The 19,123-nt window shown below is 41.6% G+C and overlaps 1 protein-coding gene across 3 annotated transcripts in view; it reads right to left on the reverse strand.

Annotated features, from left to right (window-relative positions):
• CFAP69 (cilia and flagella associated protein 69) overlaps positions 1-8,721 on the reverse strand; it is a 69,817-nt gene extending 61,096 nt beyond the window's left edge. For all 3 annotated transcript variants that reach the window (XM_060108253.1, XM_060108254.1, XM_060108252.1), the window contains exon 1: positions 8,531-8,721. In XM_060108253.1, the coding sequence (XP_059964236.1) occupies positions 8,531-8,650 (120 nt within the window). In that variant the 5' untranslated portion in view covers positions 8,651-8,721. The remainder of the gene's footprint in view (positions 1-8,530) is intronic.
• Positions 8,722-19,123: the final 10,402 nt, after the last annotated feature.

Consider the following 19,123-nt stretch of genomic DNA (forward strand, 5'->3'; position numbering starts at 1 on the left):
AGCTATAAGACACTGATGAAAGAAATTAAAGAGGATACCAACAGATGGAGAGATATACCATGTTCTTGGATTGGAAGAATCAATACTGTGAAAATGACTATACTCCCCAAAGCAATCTACAGATTCAATGCAATCCCTATCAAATTACCAGTGGCATTTTTAATGGAACTAGAACAAATAATCTTAAAATTTGTATACAGACACAAAAGACCCGGAATAACCAAAGCAGTCTTGAGGGAAAAAAACGGAGCTGAAGGAATCAGAATCCCTGACTTCAGACTATACTAGAAAGCTACAATAATCAATACAAAATGGTAGTGGCACAAAAATAGAAACACAGATCATGGAACAAGATAGAAATCCCAGAGATAAACCCACGCACCTATGGTCAACTAATCTATGACAAAGGAGGCAAAGATATACAATGGAGAAAAGACAGTCTCTTCAATAAGTGGTGCTGGGAAAACTGGACAGCTACATGTAAAAGAATGAAATTAGAACACTCCTTAACACCATACACAAAAATAAACTCAAAATGGATTTGAGACCTAAATGTAAGACTGGACACTATAAAACTCTTAGAGGAAAACATAGGAAGAACACTCTTTGACATAAACCATGGCAAGATCTTCTTTGATCCACCTCCTAGAGTAATGGAAATAAAAACAAAAATAAACAAATGGGACCTAATGAAACTTCAAAGCTTTTGCACAGCAAAGGAAACTATAAACAAGACGAAAAGACAACCCTCAGAATGGGAGAAAATATTTGCAATGGACAAAGGATTAATCTCCAAAATATATAAACAGCTCATGCAGCTCGATATTAAAAAAACAATAACCCAATCCAAAAATGGGCAGAAGACCTAAATAGACATTTCTCCAAAGAAGACATACAGATGGCCAAGAAGCACATGAAAAGCTGCTCAACATCAATAATTATTAGAGAAATGCAAACCAAAACTACAATGAGGTATCACCTCACCCCAGTTAGAATGGGCATCATCAGAAAATCTACAAACAACAAATGCTGGAGAGGGTGTGGAGAAAAGGAAACCCTCTTGCACTGTTGGTGGGAATGTAAATCGATAGAGCCACTATGGAGAACAGTATGGAGGTTCCTTAAAAAACTAAAAATAGAATTACCATATGATCCAGTAATCCCACTACTGGGCATATACCCAGAGAAAACCACAATTCAAAAAGACACATGCACCCTGATGTTCATTGCAGCACTATTTACAATAGCCAGGTCATGGAAACAACCTAAATGCCCATCAACAGACGAATGGATAAAGAAGAGTTGGTATATATATACAATGGAATATTACTCAGCCATAAAAAGGAGCAAAGTTGAGTCATTTGTTGAGACGTGGATGGATCTAGAGACTGTCATACAGAGTGAAGTAAGTCAGAAAGAGAAAAACAAATATCGTATTTTAACACATGTATGTGGAACGTAGAAAAATGGTACAGATAAACCATTTTGCAGGGCAGAAGTTTAGACACAGATGTAGAGAACAAATGTATGGACACCAAGGGGGGAAAACCGCGGGGGGGTAGGGATGGTGGTGTGCTGAATTGGGAGACTGGGATTGACATGTATACACTGATTTGTATAAAATTGATGACTAATAAGAACCTGCCATATAAAAAAAAAGAAAAAAAAGGATTTATTATATACTTATTTACCCTTGGTATTATGATTAACATTAAAATTGTTACATCTTACTATTAAATTGTTTAAATTATTAAATTTACTGTTACAAAATTTTTTGATAACTAGAATTTTGCCTTTTAAGGTTTTGGGATTTAACAGTGCCATCTGCCACTACCTCAGTTGTCCTTTTTCTTCCTGTGTTCTCAGAGAAATAAATATATATAGTGAGTTTTTATTTTCCGATTTCCTGCAATATTGGCTTTGAGGGTTGGAAAAGATATTGAAATGAAATGTCAGAGCAAAAAAAAAATTTTTTTAATACCTGTATGTATTTTCAGAATTTTTTCCCCCAAATGACCAGGTATAACTTTTCCAAGAAAGAGTGTATAAAGATTAAAGCATAGGGCTTCCCTGGTGGCACAGTGGTTGAGAGTCCGCCTGCCGATGCAGGGGACACGGGTTCATGCCCTGGTCCAGGAAGATCCCACATGCCGCGGAGTGGCTGGGCCCGTGAGCCATGGCCGCTGAGCCTGCGCATCTGGAGCCTGTGCTCGGCAGCGGGAGAGGCCACAACAAAGATTAAAGCATAGATTTATCTTGTATTATCTCTAAATTTATCTTATATTACTACATGTTACCCTGTGTTTTACTTGCATGGCACATATTATATTTTTAAGATTTCTCCCTCTCTCCCTCCCTCCCTTAGCCTTTTCCTCCTTCTATAAATAGTTATAAGCAGCTTCGACATTTCAGAAACTGTGCTAGGTGTGGGGAACGCAGTGCCCTGACTTCAAGTACCTATCAATCTGGCATGAGATGTGGGTGATACAGATAACATGCTACAAAATGCTTCATGAATGCTGGGAGGTGTGCTCTGGAACTATATAGAGGGGGACAGAATGGTATGGGGAGGAGGGATGGGAATCTGGGACAGCTTCTGAAAGAAGTGATCTTCAAGCAGAGGTGAGACTGAGTAGGATTTACGAGATGAACTGAAGGGTTGAGAGATGGAGCAAAGGAAGTAGCACGTGTGAAGGCCTGGAGACGAGAGAAAACATGGCATTTAAGGACTGGTGAGACATTCAGTAGGTTGGAGAAGATAGTTCAGAGGATAGTAGCTACAGATGATGCTGATAAGGTAAGTAGAGATCAAATCATGAATAATAATAATGATGATAATAACAATAATGGTGATAGCTAAAACTTATTAGGCAAAGTCTATTTCTAGGTACAGCTGTAAGCACTAAATGAATTTACTAACTGAATTCTATGAGGTAGATACTATTATTAACCCCATTTTACAGAGGGCCTTGTATACTATGCTAATGATCATCAGAAGCTATTGAATGATCTGAGAGACTGGATATAAAAACAGACAAAGGCCAGACTATATCTAGCAACAGAATTCTGTCCTACAATCTCTGTAGCAGCCAACCTGGGGAGTCAAACCACAACTTCTGCAGCAATTGGCTCAGAAAAGTCAGTATCTGGTCAATGATTGTCAGATTCTCTATTTTTTACCCCAATTTGTCACTCAGAGCCAACCAGAAAAAGACAAGTATGCTTCCCAAATCAATCACACAGGTTGCCTTGCTTCTAGCTAGCTCACTTCCAGCTTCCCCAAGGCAACAACCTCCAACCAGAGCAAATCAGAAGCCTCCCTTTTATTCACTGTAAAGCTCCCCTGCCTGCCTTGGGAGTCTCTGCTAAATGTAAGCAATGCTGTCAGATTCTCTTTCTATAGCAAGCTCTGAACAGCAAGCCCCTGTTCGTTCTCACTAGGGTGGTCTTCATTGATTTCCACAGGTTTTAACCAGAGGAATGTAACAATAAAAAAGATAATTCTGTCTGCTGAGTAGCGACTGAACTGGAAAGATCTAGACTGGAGGTGGGAGACCAGTCTGTGACTTCAGGCCTTGACTAAGGAGGTGGCAATCGGGATACACAACAACGAATGGAATGAAAAGCATCAAGGAGGCAGAATCAGCAGGACCTAATGAGTGATTTGATTTGGTGGGAAAGAGAAGGAAAAGGTAAGGAGGATGGACAGGCTTGAGGAATTACATAAATGGTTGGCACCATTTGCTGAGACAGGGATGCTGGAGGAAGAAGCTTGTGTTGAGGCTGGAGATGAGTTAAATTTGGGGCAGAGATTTCTAAGTCACAGGCGTAAAGTAATAACTGGAACAGTCTGGCAAATGAGATCACACAGGCAGGGTGTAGAAGAGAGAACATACAGATGTAAAAATAAAAATAATTGCTGTTATTATCATCATAAGATGTTTATGGAGAAATTGTAAAAACATTTAACAAAACCTTTTAAGATCAAAAGCTTAATAAACTGCTTTGAAGAAAACTAGACCTCCACTTACGTCAAGTTATAGAATGAACTTATTTTCCCACTTTACCAAGGAACATTTCAAAGGCGGAAAGTCCTGCTCCTTTGATACTTAGTTATAGGGAAAGGATCTAACATTTATTGTGGTCCATTTATGTGTCTGGTACTTTATATCTTAATTAATCCTCAAATATACCATATGAAGATAGATTATCCCTGTTGTTGAAACTGAGGCCCTGATATCTAACTTGTTAAGGTCACATAGCTAGTATATGGGCTATCAGGGCTGTCTGATGCAGAAACACTGGTTCTTTGCACCTTCATTCTCTGCCTGACTTCTCAGCTGACCACAGAGGCTACTTCCAGCAATTACTCCAAAGCAGGGGTAGGCAATTTAATGACATAGTCCATGGCAGTATTACAGATAGTGGCAGAATATGTCATCAACTAGCAGATTGTGCAGGTTCTCAGAGGGAAAGCAAATTTGGGCAAGGAAGCTCAGCCATGATACTACGCAAGTGAAAAAAAAAAAAACTAATCGCAATCATATTTATTCTACAAAGATTACTGTGTGCCTCTGTTGTGTCATTGTTCTAAGTGCTGAAGATATGGCATTAAATAAACACACAAAATCTCCTGCTTTTATAAAGAATTGATATGCTTTGGTGGAGACAATAAGTTATATAGTATATTGCAAGATAATGCTCCGGAGAAACGGGAGTAGAAAGTGCTAGGATGCTTAAGCAGTGGTCAGCAAAAGACTCACAGAGTGGGTAAAAATTCAGCAAAGTCTTGAAGGAGGTAAGGGAACAAGCCATGGATAAAAAGGGGAAAACGTCCAGGCAGTGGGCATAGCAAGTGCAGAGGCCCTTAGGCAGGGTACACCTGGCATGGTTGAGGAGATGCTAGGAAGCCAGTGTGGCTGGAACACAAAAGGCTTTATCAGCTACTAATGAGGACTTAAATTTCTACTCTGAACTCAGAGTTGAGAGGGGAGGGACACGCAAGTATTAAGATATATGTTCTACACTTAAGGAGAGGGAGAGACAAAACAAGACAAATGAAATAGTAACAAACATAAAACAACTGATAATTAGGTGAGAAACTATGAGACTCAGACCAAGGACTACACCCATTTATGAGAAGAAGGTCTGTGAGAGTGAAAATGAATGGGAAGTGTGTCCTACTGGGGGGTTACTTTATGGTGGAGAGGTAGGATCTGAAGGTAGGGTAAGATTTAAATTCAGAAAAGAGGGGAGGGCATTCATTCAATACATATTTAATATCCCCTCCTGTGTACCAGGTGTTGTGCTGGGTGCTACTGGGGGATAATAGGGGCCACTACAGAGAAAAACAACAGAGAAGGTTTCTGCCCTCACGGAGGTGGCACTACGCAGAGTACATGGTACAGATAAAGTACAGACTCTACATTGGGAAATCTTGCAAACAGGACAAGAAGTGGACCTGAGGCACTTTGAGGATGGCAGACACCTTAGATACCATCTAGTTCAGTGGTTCTGAGGCTAAAAATCACTTAAAGGATTATGATTAAGTAAATCTAGGGAAGGACCCAGCTATGTACAGGGTTTTTTTAAAAAAGTTCCTCAGATGACTGTGATGGTCACCCAAGTTTGGGGAACACTCATCTAGTACAGGCTTGTTTTACAGAAAAAGGACCAGGTTTAGAGAGTTGAGTGATCTGGTCAATGTAATGGTATTAAGTGAGGGAAGCAATAAGGAGCTACTGGGCTTCCCTGGTGGTGCAGTGGTTGAGAGTCCGCCTGCCGATGCAGGGGACACAGGTTCGTGCCCCGGTCCGGGAAGATCCCACATGCTGCGGAGCGGCTGGGCCTGTGAGCCATGGCCGCTGAGCCTGCGCGTCCAGAGCCTGTGCTCCGCAACGGGAGAGGCCACAACAGTGAGAGGCCTACGTACCGCAAAAAAAATAATAATAATAAAAAAATAAGGAGCTACTGCAGAAGCCTGAAAGAAAGAACAGGTGGGACTCAGAGGTAGCAAGGAGGATGGTAAAGTGGTGTTCATGGAGAATGGAGTGGGAAGAGAGGAAGAGGTGAGACCCAAAGGATGTAACAGTAATCCAGGACTGACTGAGGCACTGTGGTGACAGCAAAGGAGAGCAAGTAGTTCTTTTAAAGCCCCATTTGGTACCATATCATCTGACCTGGCAGGGGGAGGGTTGGAATTTTTATTGTTGTTGTTATTGTTTACTTTGTTTTATAATCTGAGTCCATGTAAAACCATCTCCTATGGCTTTCCAGGAGTTAGCTGCTGTGAAACCGTCACACTGTACATACCATACTGCAGCTATGATACACTAAGTGTTGCTACTCTGAGTGGAAAATGGAGTCCTTCAACCAGTAGCAATGGCATCAGCTGAAAACCTGTTAGAAAAGCAGAATCCAGGGCTCCACCCAGACCTACAGAATTAGAATCTATATAGTTTAATAAGTTCCTCAGGTGCTCCAAATGCACATTAAATTTTGAATAATCACTGCTCCAAAGGGCTTCTGATTCTTTATAATAAGAGGAACAACATTAAAATAAATAGGAAATAGATAAAGGGTGAACAATTTGTGATTTCTCAAGCATATGATGAAGCTGGCTTAATGGATTGAGGTAGACTCCACAGTCTCACTTTTAGCTACTAGGATATACTGTACTGTCACTGTAGGAAGAGGAGGAGGCTGCAAATATAGAAAGGTTTGAAAAGATTGGAAGCATTTAGAGTTCCAAGGCAGAGATCTATAAAGGTTATCATTTTAAGTGGCAAAGAGCACCAGACTCCACTCCCAGTAAAGAAACTGAGTAACTCTCAGTTAACTTCTCAGGGCCTTAGGGTCCTCATTTGCAAAAACAACCACAGACAAAACTCAGGAAAGCTAAGAGACCATTTCTCCCAGTTCTAAGATGTCTTTTTTCAATTTCATTTCTTTTGGTAGAAACTGCCTTTATCTTCAGTACTATAAAAAATGTTAATATCCCTAGAAGCAGTTATTAACAGGGTAGGAACTTTGATGAATACAAACCGATTTCTTCCTGGAGGAGAAACCTAGGCCCTGTAAGAAGAGGCAGTAATGAAAGAGGAAAAGAAAGGGAAGGGAGAAAATAAACACACATATACACAGGTATACTTGTTCTGCATTATTTGATACATTGTAGACTACTTTGGCAATGGCCTGTTAAAAGTATTTCCCCTTTTTTCTTCTTCTTTTTAACCCACTCTTGCCTACCTCCTATAACCTTGAGACCCCCATCCCTTCTTTTTTTTAAATACCAAGTAAAGGAAGAATGACAGCCATCAGATACCAAATTCACCTACTTGTCAGTTTTGCCCCATGCCTGGGAGAACAGCAGTAGTGTTGAGCCCCCTTGCAGCCTTGGGAGTGAAGGGACAGCTGTTGTTCCTCAAAATTATCTGCACCTGGATTGGAATACTTCCACAAACCCGATTAGGTAAATTACCCTAACACCTGCTCCTCCTCATGCAGAAGTGTTGTTTCTCTGTGGGTTGAATGTCTGGCCATCTTCAGAGAGCACAACCCTACTCCCACCATAGAAGAGGTCCCCAGTCAACTAGCCTCTCCTAAGGAACTCTCCAAGCCTCCAGGATGTGGACGCAGGAGACGAGGTTCCTGACGCAGCCTGAGACTTGTGAAGCCTCAGCAGGAATTCCCATAGTAGTCCCACGCCATCAGCGTGAGGAGGTAGAGCAAATTTCCTCCATAGAATTCACGTTAATTTAGGGCTTGATCATGGATCTCTGGGGAAGAGCAATGGAACCCCAGTATGAAACAAACGCCTTGGAGTTTCTAAACACCCTCGCTACGAATGGAGATCCAAGCCAGGGTTCTGAAGTGAAATTTCTCAACAGAAATTCGAAAGAACTAGTTTTGTATGACAAAGAATAAACTAAAAACCAAATACAAGCACAATAAATCAATTCTATTCGATCCCAATTCTCTCCGACGCACTCCTAACCAGCTTCCAATTTCATATAAAAATGTTGCTAAATTTCTAATTTTAATAGTATTTTCCTCCCCTCCAGGTGCAGGTTTTGGTAGCAGCAAATTTAAACACGGGAGGATTTACCCCTATATCAAGAACATCACACGATAACAGCGATCTACATATAAAAGCCCAGCGCAAACGAAGGGGTTATCAAATCCAAGTTTTCGCTAAGAATGTTTCCCTCCCTCTCAGGCCCTTCGTGGGACCACACTTTTCGAAGAGAAGCCGCCAAACCTTGCCTACTCAGTTTACTGGGACGCTCCGGGAGGACCTCGAGACACGAGTCCCCAGACAGGTTGGTCGACGACAGCCAACTCCCCTCGCAGGCGGCGCAGTTGTCAAAGGGATCAGCTTTGAGCTTTGAACCACAGTCCCCCGGGCTCCCCTGGTTTCCCCTCGGGCCCCCGTTTCCTCCCTTGCTGCCCCCAGGCATCATCTCCGCCCCCAGATCTCAACCCCCGCCCCCGCCTTCACACCCTCCAAAGCACAGACACCTGGCCATACCTGCGCTTCCTCGTCCTCCGTCACCACCCCGACTACAGGGATTTGGCGAGGGCTGCTGGACTTGATCCTGCTACCGGGTGCCCGGGCCTGGGCCGTCGCCGTAGCCTCCGCTGTAGACATGGCTGTGGAGGCGGAGTGAGGGATGGGGGGTGTCCTCCTGTCCTACACTGTGCCCGCAGCCGCGAGACTGCAAGAGGCCCCGTCACCGAGAAGTGAAAGCCACCTGAGAGCCACTAGAGTCGCGAAAGGTCCCGGGGGTCCAGCCGTGGACTCGGCCACCGCGACGCCACCCGCATCCCGCGGAGGCAGCCCACCAGCGCACCTAGCAGCCTGCTTGCCGGCAGGTTGTTAACAAACCAATGCGTTGCTAGGGGCGGGGCCAGAGGCTGCTGAAGTACCAGCACCTACGGAAGCCCGAGGATCCAAACTACCCCAAACTCTTATCTGAACCTCTAAACTTGGAGGGGCTGGGTTTGCTTGCGTACCAAAGGAAAGCGGGGGAAGACCTCGGTATGTAACAGTGGAGTGTTACCTTGGCGACATGTGCGTCTCAGTCTTTGTAGTTTGCGCTGGGCCTTCTTGAAACAAGCATGGGCGGGTGGAGGGATGAGGGCTGGATGTGGGATGCAGGAATGATGGATGATGAACTGATAATGTTGGAAGCTGAAGCAGTTTATCTCACCCCGGAGAAGTGACTAGTGTCACCTACATTCCCCAGCCTTTTATCTCTTATGTACTTTAGTGGCTCTCCCAGACAATTAAATAACCACCAAGGCATTGTACACAATGTTAGAAGGCTTTCGAGTCAAATTATTGAATCTAGAGCAAGTAAACCCCTGGAAGCCCCATTTTTCTCATAATTTTTTCACTTTTTTCATCAATAGGATTGCCGTGAGAGGACACGATGAAATGATAGTTTTGTAAAGTGGTACTTGGCACATAATAAGCAAGATGATCTGAATGGCATTTCTAGCCCTACAAATAAAAAGAAATGGAAAACCTAGATTGGGCTTGGCAGCACTTGATGTGAATCACAGCCAAAGAAACCAAGTTTCTTTGAAAGAGTACTGAGCACTTCCAATCCCTATTTATTCAATTCTATTCATTCTTCGGCTTTCCTCAACTGCCCTAACTGAGGTCACCAACACTTGTGGTAAAATTTTGTGGACACTTTCTTGTCCTCATTTTGGTGTACTTGTCTGTAGTATTTTACGCTATTGACCACTCACCCTTTCTTGAAACTCCCTAGCTCGGACTTCAGCATTCTTTTTGTTTTTGTTTTTTTATCTTTACAGCTACTCATTGGTGCTTTTAGAGCTCCTCTCAGGCCTTACACCTAGAAGTAGTTCAGTAGGTCTAAGGTTGCTATTAACCCGAGAAAGTGCAAAGGGTGTGTCAAGTGTATTATTAACATAACCTTAATTGCTGTTGTACATTCCAAGTATACTACATCAAGAGGAGACTGAAACCACTTGGATAAACACAGTGGAATCCTGTGAGAACGGCACCCAAGCCTAAGATGGTGGTGGGAAAGCTGATAATCTGATGATTTGCTCTCCTTTGTGTGCTCATCTGGCATCTCAAGATGAGGAAGGACAAAGAGGAGGGATTGCCAAGGAAAATTTCCCACTTAAAGTGGAGCTTGCCTAGGAGATATTAACTGACTTTTGTGATTCAGCGCAGTAGACTGAAGCTGATAAGGGTCCATAAATCTCAGTGGCCCTGAGAAGTCAGACTCTCCTCACTGGACTTGACTAAAGACATTTCCCCAACGAATGAACAACAGGATTTTTGTTTTATTTTAACCAACTGTGTACCGACCTATAGATTCATTCTGTCCCATATCCAGAGCACGAGTTTCCCATCCTTAGTTAGCACTACTCCCATGAACTCCCCCTTTCTAGCACTTAAAAACTTTTGACTTTTCCCCATCAGTGAAATTCTTCATAGAATGGGCTCCCTTACCAGGAAGTTAATAGATCTAACTTTGTAATTTTTATCAGCTCTAATGGTTTTTGTTTTATCTTTTGACAGGTGAAAAGCAGCCAGAATGGAAGTCCTCAAACACCCCACACTCAAGCCGTCTGGACTGAATTACTTGCAGTTTTTCACAGGTGCCAAACTTCCTCTTGCATTACCTTTGCATATGTTGTACATGTGACTGTCTTCTGATGTCTAACTCCTTATAAGACTCAGCTCCTGTGACCTTTTCTAGGAAACCTTCTTTACATGCTCTGCTATGTTAGGTGCCACTTTGTCTGTCATTCTGGTTTTGTACTGACCGCATATTTGACCGGTGTTTACTGGCTCAGCAGACTTCCTACTAGACTGAGATTTTTTTAAAGCAAGAAGAGTCACATACCCAGGCTTACATCCCAAGCCCTCAGCATAGTGTCTAGAGTAGTGTTTCTCAAAACTTAGTATGCACCAGAATCATCTGGAAAGCTAATTAAAAGACTCCTGAGCCCCACCTTCAGAGTCTGCTTCAGTAAGTCCGGGTGGGGTTCATGGGTTTGCATTTACAGTTGACCCTGGAAGAGTACAGGTTTGAACTGCAGGGGTCCACTTATACGCAGTTTTTTTTCAATAAATACAGACTACAGTCCCACACAATCTGGTGGGTTTAATCCATGGATATGGAACCTTGGATACAGAGGGCCAACTGTAATGTTACACCTGGATTTTTGACGGAGTCAGGGTCGACACCCCAACCCCACGTTGTTCATGGGTCAGCTGTATAACGAGTTCCTGAGTGATGCTGGTGCTTCTGGTCTGGCAACCTGGGACCTCCTGGTCTAGATCATACTAGGTACTCAATAAACGTTCATTAAAGATTTCAAGGATTACTTTTTTTTTTTTTTTTTTTTTTGCTGTACGCGGGCCTCTCACTGCTGCGGCCTCTCCCGTTGCGGAGCACAGGCTCCGGACACACAGGCTCCGCGGCCATGGCTCGCGGGCCCAGCCGCTCCGCGGCATGTGGGATCTTCCGGGATCGGGGCACGAACCCGTGTCCCCTGCATCGGCAGGCGGACTCTCAACCACTGCGCCACCAGGGAAGCCCTCAAGGATTACTTTTTTATTTGACTTGAAACCAAATTAAAGCATTTCATAAGTTTACCCAGAGTAAGGTGCACACTAAGTCCTTGCTACTCAGAGTGAGGTCCTTGAACTACCTACACAGCTATTACATAGGGACTTGTTAGGAACACGGAAGTTCTGGCCCTGTGCTGGACCTACTAAATTAGAATCTCCATTTTAACAAGATTCCCAGGTAATTAGTATACACGTTAAAAGTTGAGAAGCACTGTTCTGGTGTGTGTTGTATATTTTCATTAGTATTGTTTTGGCAGTCACTGTAAAATTGGCTTTTACTAAATATTCCATTTGTGAATTTTCCATGTCCTTTGTTTTCTTACTGATGATAATGTTGAGTGTATTTATTTGTTTTTCTTCTTGTTAAATGCACCAAGCTTAAGCTTTTTAAAAGCTTTACCTGTTTAAATTAGCTAATGGATTTAGGTTTAATCATTATTCATTGATCCTTCTTTGCTATCGATTTTTGAAGGCTATAAGTTAAGAGCACAAGAGACATTACGACACCACAACACAGAAGGAGGTAGGGGTAAAATGGCTAACTATTGAATTGGTAAATTATTTCAGCAAAAATATAAATTAATAGTAGAGAAATGTATGAGAGATGAATTATACACAGAGAATAGAAATGCTTCAAACTGGTAACAGTTCAGCAGAATTTAACATTTCTGTTAAATTACAAATTACAATTTCTTAAAAGCTGCTGTAGACTTAAAGATCAACTACAAGTTTTAGTAATTTATTGACCTGTGCACCACTTTGTTACTTTTAAAAGTAACAAAGAAAACTAAATATATTTTTAACATAAATATAATGTTAAGAAATAATATTCTTCTTCTGATTTTTTCCTGATGCTTGTTTGCACCCTGCCTAATTAGTAATATTTAGTACAATTATAATTATTCATTAGCATGAATTAAGAGTGTTTCTAGGGGCTTCCCTGGTGGTGTAGTGGTTGAGAGTCCGCCTGCCGATGCAGGGAGCACGGGTTTGTGCCCCGGTCCGGGAGGATCCCACATGCCGCGGAGCAGCTGGGCCCGTGAGCCATGGCCGCTGAGCCTGCGCGTCCGGAGCCTGTGCTCTGCAACGGGAGAGGCCACAACAGTGAGGCCCAAGTACCGCCAAAAAAAAAAAAAAGTGTTTCTAATTACTATTTTAGATCATATATGAATTTGGTAGTTGCTAACCTAATGCCAGGTGTCCTAAATGTTCAAGCAAATGTTATTCCTTTCTGAGTCAGAGTAATTTGTTTTAAACAGAAAAATTTTATAGCACATGTGAAATGTAATTAGAGTATAGTCTTACTAGGTTGGATGTAGGGGAATTATGTAATAGAAGAAATACATAAAAGCTGGAATTTAATCTACTTTAGTATTTTAAAAAATCTTTGAGGGCCTCCCTGGTGGCGCAGTGGTTGAGAGTCCGCCTGCCGATGCAGGGGACACGGGTTCATGCCCCAGTCTGGGAGGATCCCGCATGCTGGGGAGCGGCTGGGCCCATGGGCCATGGCCGCTGAGCCTGCGCGTCCGGAGCCTGTGCTCCGCAACGGGAGAGGCCACAGCAGTGAGAGGCCCACTTACAGCAAACAAACAAACAAACAAACAAAACAACTTTGAGGTTGATTGTTGCAGAAACAGTGCATAAAAAAGAAACAAAAATAATTACCTCTTACTAACAGAATTATTAATGTAAATTTGATAATAAGTACCTGGAACAGAAAACAAAAGAACAGCCACCCCTGAAGTCAACCATTCTAATAAAAAAGTGTACTAATAATCCAAGTTGCAAGGTTTTGTTTTGTTTTGTTTTTGCGATACGCGGGGCTCTCACCGTTGCGGCTTCTCCCGTTGCGGAGCACAGGCTCCGGACGCGCAGGCTCAGCGGCCATGGCCCACGGGCCCAGCCGCTCCCCGGCATACAGGATCCTCCCAGACTAGGGCATGAACCCGTGTTCCCTGCATCCGCAGGCGGACTCTCAACCACTGCGCCACCAGGGAAGCCCGCAAGTTATTATTTTTTTAACATCTTTATTGGGGTATAATTGCTTTACAATGGTGTGTTAGTTTCTGCTTTATAACAAAGTGAATCAGTTATACATATACATATGTCCCCATATCTCTTCCCTCTTGTGTCTCCCTCCCTCCCACCCTCCCTATCCCCCCCTCTAGGTGGTCACAAAGCACCGAGCTGATCTGCCTGTGCTATGCGGCTGCTTCACACTAGCTATCTATTTTACGTTTGGTAGTGTATATATGTCCATGCCTCTCTGTCACTTTCTGCAAGTGATTTTGAAATAGGAAGCTGCAGGAGCTATTCATGTTTAGTGAAGCAACTAAATAAATGGTAATAAATAAGATTAATTTAAAAAGAGCGACTTTTATCTGATCAAAGCTTCAGTTTCACAACATAGTTCCAGTTCATAGTTCCATGAACTGAAAATATTCTTGAGCTTTTAGAACTAAAAACTATTTATTGTGTTTACATGGTGGGATGTTATAGTGAAGTACCCCCAGGAGAGAACTGTCTTTATTGTGGAGCAGGACTAATCAGACAAGCTTATTCCAGTGACATTAATTATTCAAGTTATGTAATTAACTTGACTTGTTCTGATTCCATGAACCGTGTTTTAGTTTTTGAAGGCTGTGGGAACAAATAGCACAAACTGGGTGGCTTATGTAACAGAAATTTTATTTCCTCACAGTCTGGAAGCTAGAAGTCCAAGATCAAGGTGTCCAAGATTGGTTTCATTCTGAGACCTCTCTCCTTGGCTTCTCCCTTTGTCATCACATGGTCTTCCCTCTGTGTCTTAATCTCCTCTTCTTATAAGGATACCAGTCATGCTGGATTAGGGCCCACCTCTATGACCCCATTTTACCTTAATTACCTCTTTAAAGGCCCTTTCCCAACCCTCTCAGCCAGTCTGGATTTTGAGTCTGCAGGGCCCTGTGCCTGACTTTGTGAAAACCATCATTTATTTCATGTTTTATTTTCCAGTTGAAGAATCCACTACCAAAATTACTATGCTAGCCTAGGTTTCCTAGAGCCTGCCACAAACAACAAGAAACATTCACCTGCTGCCAGTTCATTGGGGGCACTATCTCTGGGAAGCAGAAGGGAGGAAAAGATGGAAGTGAGGCAGGCAGTGGAGGAGGGTGTACAAATATAGGTGTTACTGAGCTGCCATAGCTTTTCAACAAGAGTGGTTAATTGCTCAGTCTTTTAGGATATTTTCATGGATCACTGCACTTTGGAACAGTCTATCTTGGGGAGATGAAGGGAGAATACTTTATCTACCAGCTTCCTCTCGTGCCACATCTCTTTGGTCAAAATTCACCCTCCAAGTAGGGTTGCCAGATTTAGAGGGGAAAAAAAAAGTCCCATGCAATATTTGTAACAGAATTATACTAAAAAAGTTATTTGCTGTTTCTCTGCAATTCAAATTTTTTTTTTTTTTTTTTTTTTGCGGTACGCGGGCCTCTCACTGTTGTGGCCTCTCCCATTGCGGAGCACAGGCTCCGGACGTGCAGGCCCAGCGGCCATGGCCCACGGGCCCAGCCGCTCCGCGGCACGTGGGATCCTCCCTGACCGGGGCACGAACCCGCGCCCCCCGCACCGGCAGGCGGACCCCCAACCACTGTGCCACCAGGGAAGCCCCTCTGCAATTCAAATTTGATTGAGTATCCTGTATTTTACCTGAACCCTACTCTCAGGACATTAACACCCACGCACTTCCAGGCAGCTGCATGGGGAGCCATAGCCTCCACAGATCCTGTGCTCAGGCACAAAGGTCAGTTTCTTTTCCTCAGTACAGCAGTGTGGCAGGGGTGATGGTGGCGGCAGTGGCGCCGGCAGTGGCAGCAACAGCAGTGGCTCCACTCTGGGACCACAGGGCAGCTCCAGGCCACTGGCCAGGGGGAAAAGCAAGAAGTTGAGACAGCGATGGGGAGAGGCATGTGCAGGAAGATGCAGGCATGGCTGCACAGATGTGGGGTGATAAATAACATAATTTTCAGTAAAAATGAGGCAACATTCATTAAACTATCTCATTAGTGTCTGTAGGACCATGTTGCACAAGACACTAGGAATATAGTTGTAAGACAGATAGAGTTCCTGCTATCAGGAACTTACAGAATATAGCTTGAATATTGTGTTCAGTCCTGGTTTAAAGATACTTAATATGGCTTCCCTGGTGGCGCAGTGGTTAAGAATCCACCTGCCAATGCAGGGGACACGGGTTCAAGCCCTGGTCCGGGAACATCCCACATGCTGCGGAGCAATGAAGCCCGGCGCCGCAACTACTGAGCCTGTGCTTTAGAGCCTGCGAGCCACAACTACTGAGCCCATGTGCCACAACTACTGAAGCCTGCACGCCTAGAGCCCGTGCTCCACAACAAGAGAAGCCGCCACAATGAGAAGCCTGCGCACCGCAACCAGAGAAAGCCTGCACACAGCAGTGAAGACCCAACACAGCCAAAATTAAAATAAAATAAATAAATAAAAACAAAAGATACTTAATAAATGCTAGTGAAATGAAATACTTTTAAGAATACCATCTCATTAGACGGATGTTTTTCTAAATGTCTACTTTGGCAAAAACAGACAAAATTCCCCCCAAACCCAAAACTGTTACATGCAATTGCTTTCTGGATGCTTCTGAAAAGAAACAGAAAAGTATTAGATGGCTTCCACCAAATACTGGAATTATTATTCAGTAAGAAAGAAAAATCCATTTGTATATAACATTTCAAAAAAGAAGTTAAATCACATTAAACAGTACTTTTTTATTTAGATGTTTATAAGGCAGATCTATGAGAATGATATAAAAACATGGCATAAAATTTGATAACGATATTTTAGAGATTACAGAGCTTTAGCAAATATCTATTACACAGTTATAAAGAAGACAGTATTTTCCAAGCAGATACAAAATACCCAATGAAAGGTCAAGGCAGGAAAATGAGCATAATTAATTAACAATGGAAAATCAATTCTAACGTGAATTGCACATTATCCTTTAAAAACTTTTAAAGGTAAGAATTATTGCAATCCAGTTTATTCAAACAGTGTTAAACGGCATCGTGATAAAGAACTGAAGGCCAGAATGGATTAGTTTTGATTTCATAAAAAGAAACCCAAATTTACAATGGTTTAAATACAGGAAAAGGCAGTTGAAGTAGTGAAGTAGTCAAGATCTTTTTAGTTTCTAACATGTCATCCTTAGGCCTTGGTCTACTTGAATATTTGCAAGGGATCCTGTTATATCACAGTTCGGCAGGAAGATGGAGGAATAAGATAAAGGAACACATGCTGCTTTCCTTTGAAGAGACTTCCAAGAAGTCACTCATTTGTACCCCTACATCTCGCTGGCCAACACTCAGTCACACAGGAACACCTCATGGCAAGGGCAGTTGAGGAATGCGATGGGCAACAGCATTTAAAGTAGGGTAACTAAACATTGAGAGACAACTTCCAGTCCCCATTCAGGCTGGATATCTGTAAAGCTATGAAAGACCTTTAAAGAAAATCCTAAGAGAATCTTCCTTGGAGGTGGCAATTTGGAAATCATAAAGAAAGAACCTGCATTTGTAATTTAATTTAGCCCATCTAGCCATTAGGAGAATCTAAATAGCCTGCCCTAATTTTGGATGACTGTACGTTGTTAATCCAATGATTTGGAAAGTTAACAAAATCTGAGTACAGTAGTCTGCACCCCCCTTATCCACAGGGTATATGTTTCAAGACCCCCTAGTGGATGCCTGAAACCAGAGATAGTACCAAACCCTATATATACATACATATGTTTTTTCCTATACATACGTATCTGTGACAAAGTTTAATTTATAAATTAGGCACAGTAAGAGACTAACAACAATAACTAACAATAAAACAGAAAAATTATAACGATATACTGTAGTAAAAGTTATGTGAATGTGGTCTCGCTCTCTCTCAAAATATCTTATTGTACAGATTTAATGCCTTTTCCATCTTAATTAAGCACTTGTCACACACTCTGGCTGTAACTTTTGCAGCATGAGGTCCAATGCAAAACTAGCTTGAATTTCTTTTTCCTTCTTCATAATTTCATGGATAGAAGAATCTTTCTTACCATAAATCTTAGCAACCTCAGAATACAATTTTTTTTTCTTATTAAGTCAAAAACTTTCACCTTTTCATTTAGAGGAAGTACTTTACAGCTTCTCTTTGGCATATCTGAATTGCTAGTGTCACTACTCTTGTACTCTGCGACCATCATTAAGTAAAATAAGGGTTACAAGCACTGTGATACAACAGTCGATCTGATAGCCAAGACAGCTACTAAGTGACTAAGGGAAAGGATACACTGAACAGAGGGATAATTCACCTCCCGGGTGGGCGGGATGGAGCAGGAATGCCCGAGATTTTACCAAGCTACTCAGAATGGCACACAATTTAAAATTTATTCACTGTTTATTTTTGGAATTTTCCATTTAATATTTTCAGACCATGGCGGATTGTGAGTAACTGAAATCACAGAAAATGAAACTATGGTAAGGGGGGGACTACTGTGTGTACATGTGTTAAGCTGAACTAAATGTTTTTTGGTATCATATCGACAGAATCTCTGAATATTAGCACTTGATAGTTTTCTTGCACTTAAAAAAATTGAAGAAACTATTCATCCCTATAACATTCACTGTTCAAAGGTATGAACAAATTGTGTTTCCACTAAAATTATTACAGTGTCATTTAGAGCAATTACATATACTCATTTAGAGCAATTACATATATTGAAGATGTACCAGAATTTGCTTTACTGACTTATGAACAACTGAGGGTGGAGCAGCTCATTTTCATGACAACACATCACAAATATAAATCTTAACACTAGACTCAGGTTATTATACTATGTGTGCTTTAAGTCATGAATTTACAAAATAATTTCAACACAACATTTTAGGCTGTTTAAATACTTATTTCAAAACAGAGATTTTATAGACTGACACAGTTTCAGTGTTCATAATACTCCTAAAGAAATATTTATAAGTTACATTGATGGTACTTTATTTAAAACATCACAAAAGAATCTTTAACTTTCACAAATAAAACTTTTTTGGAGGGGAAACCTCTCTGTACAGAATTTATTATGAAATAGTTTAATGGCAAAAGTCAATTAAAAAGAATTAAGATTTTTACATATTACATAAGAGATAAACAAAAAAATTGGATATGATATATTCTTAAAAGCCCTTTTACACAAATAATTTTCATAAGTTGACTGTAAGGATTAATATACATTGAGTTACTATTATCAAATTACTTTTAAAAGTAAAATTCCTTAATCAACCCAAGATTATGCTAATTTTAAGAAATTAATCAGGTAGTTTAACACTGGAGTTCATTAACCAATCCCATATGTAGCACAAAATATTCCTCTCTGATAAATACCTATAAATATAATTTATTCATACTTTAAAATATTTTAAAATTTAAATAAAAATCTCTACATGTAGACAGTCTAGG

The sequence above is a fragment of the Mesoplodon densirostris genome, chromosome 9 (assembly GCF_025265405.1).
Source record: "Mesoplodon densirostris isolate mMesDen1 chromosome 9, mMesDen1 primary haplotype, whole genome shotgun sequence".
NCBI classification, from domain to species: domain Eukaryota; kingdom Metazoa; phylum Chordata; class Mammalia; order Artiodactyla; family Ziphiidae; genus Mesoplodon; species Mesoplodon densirostris.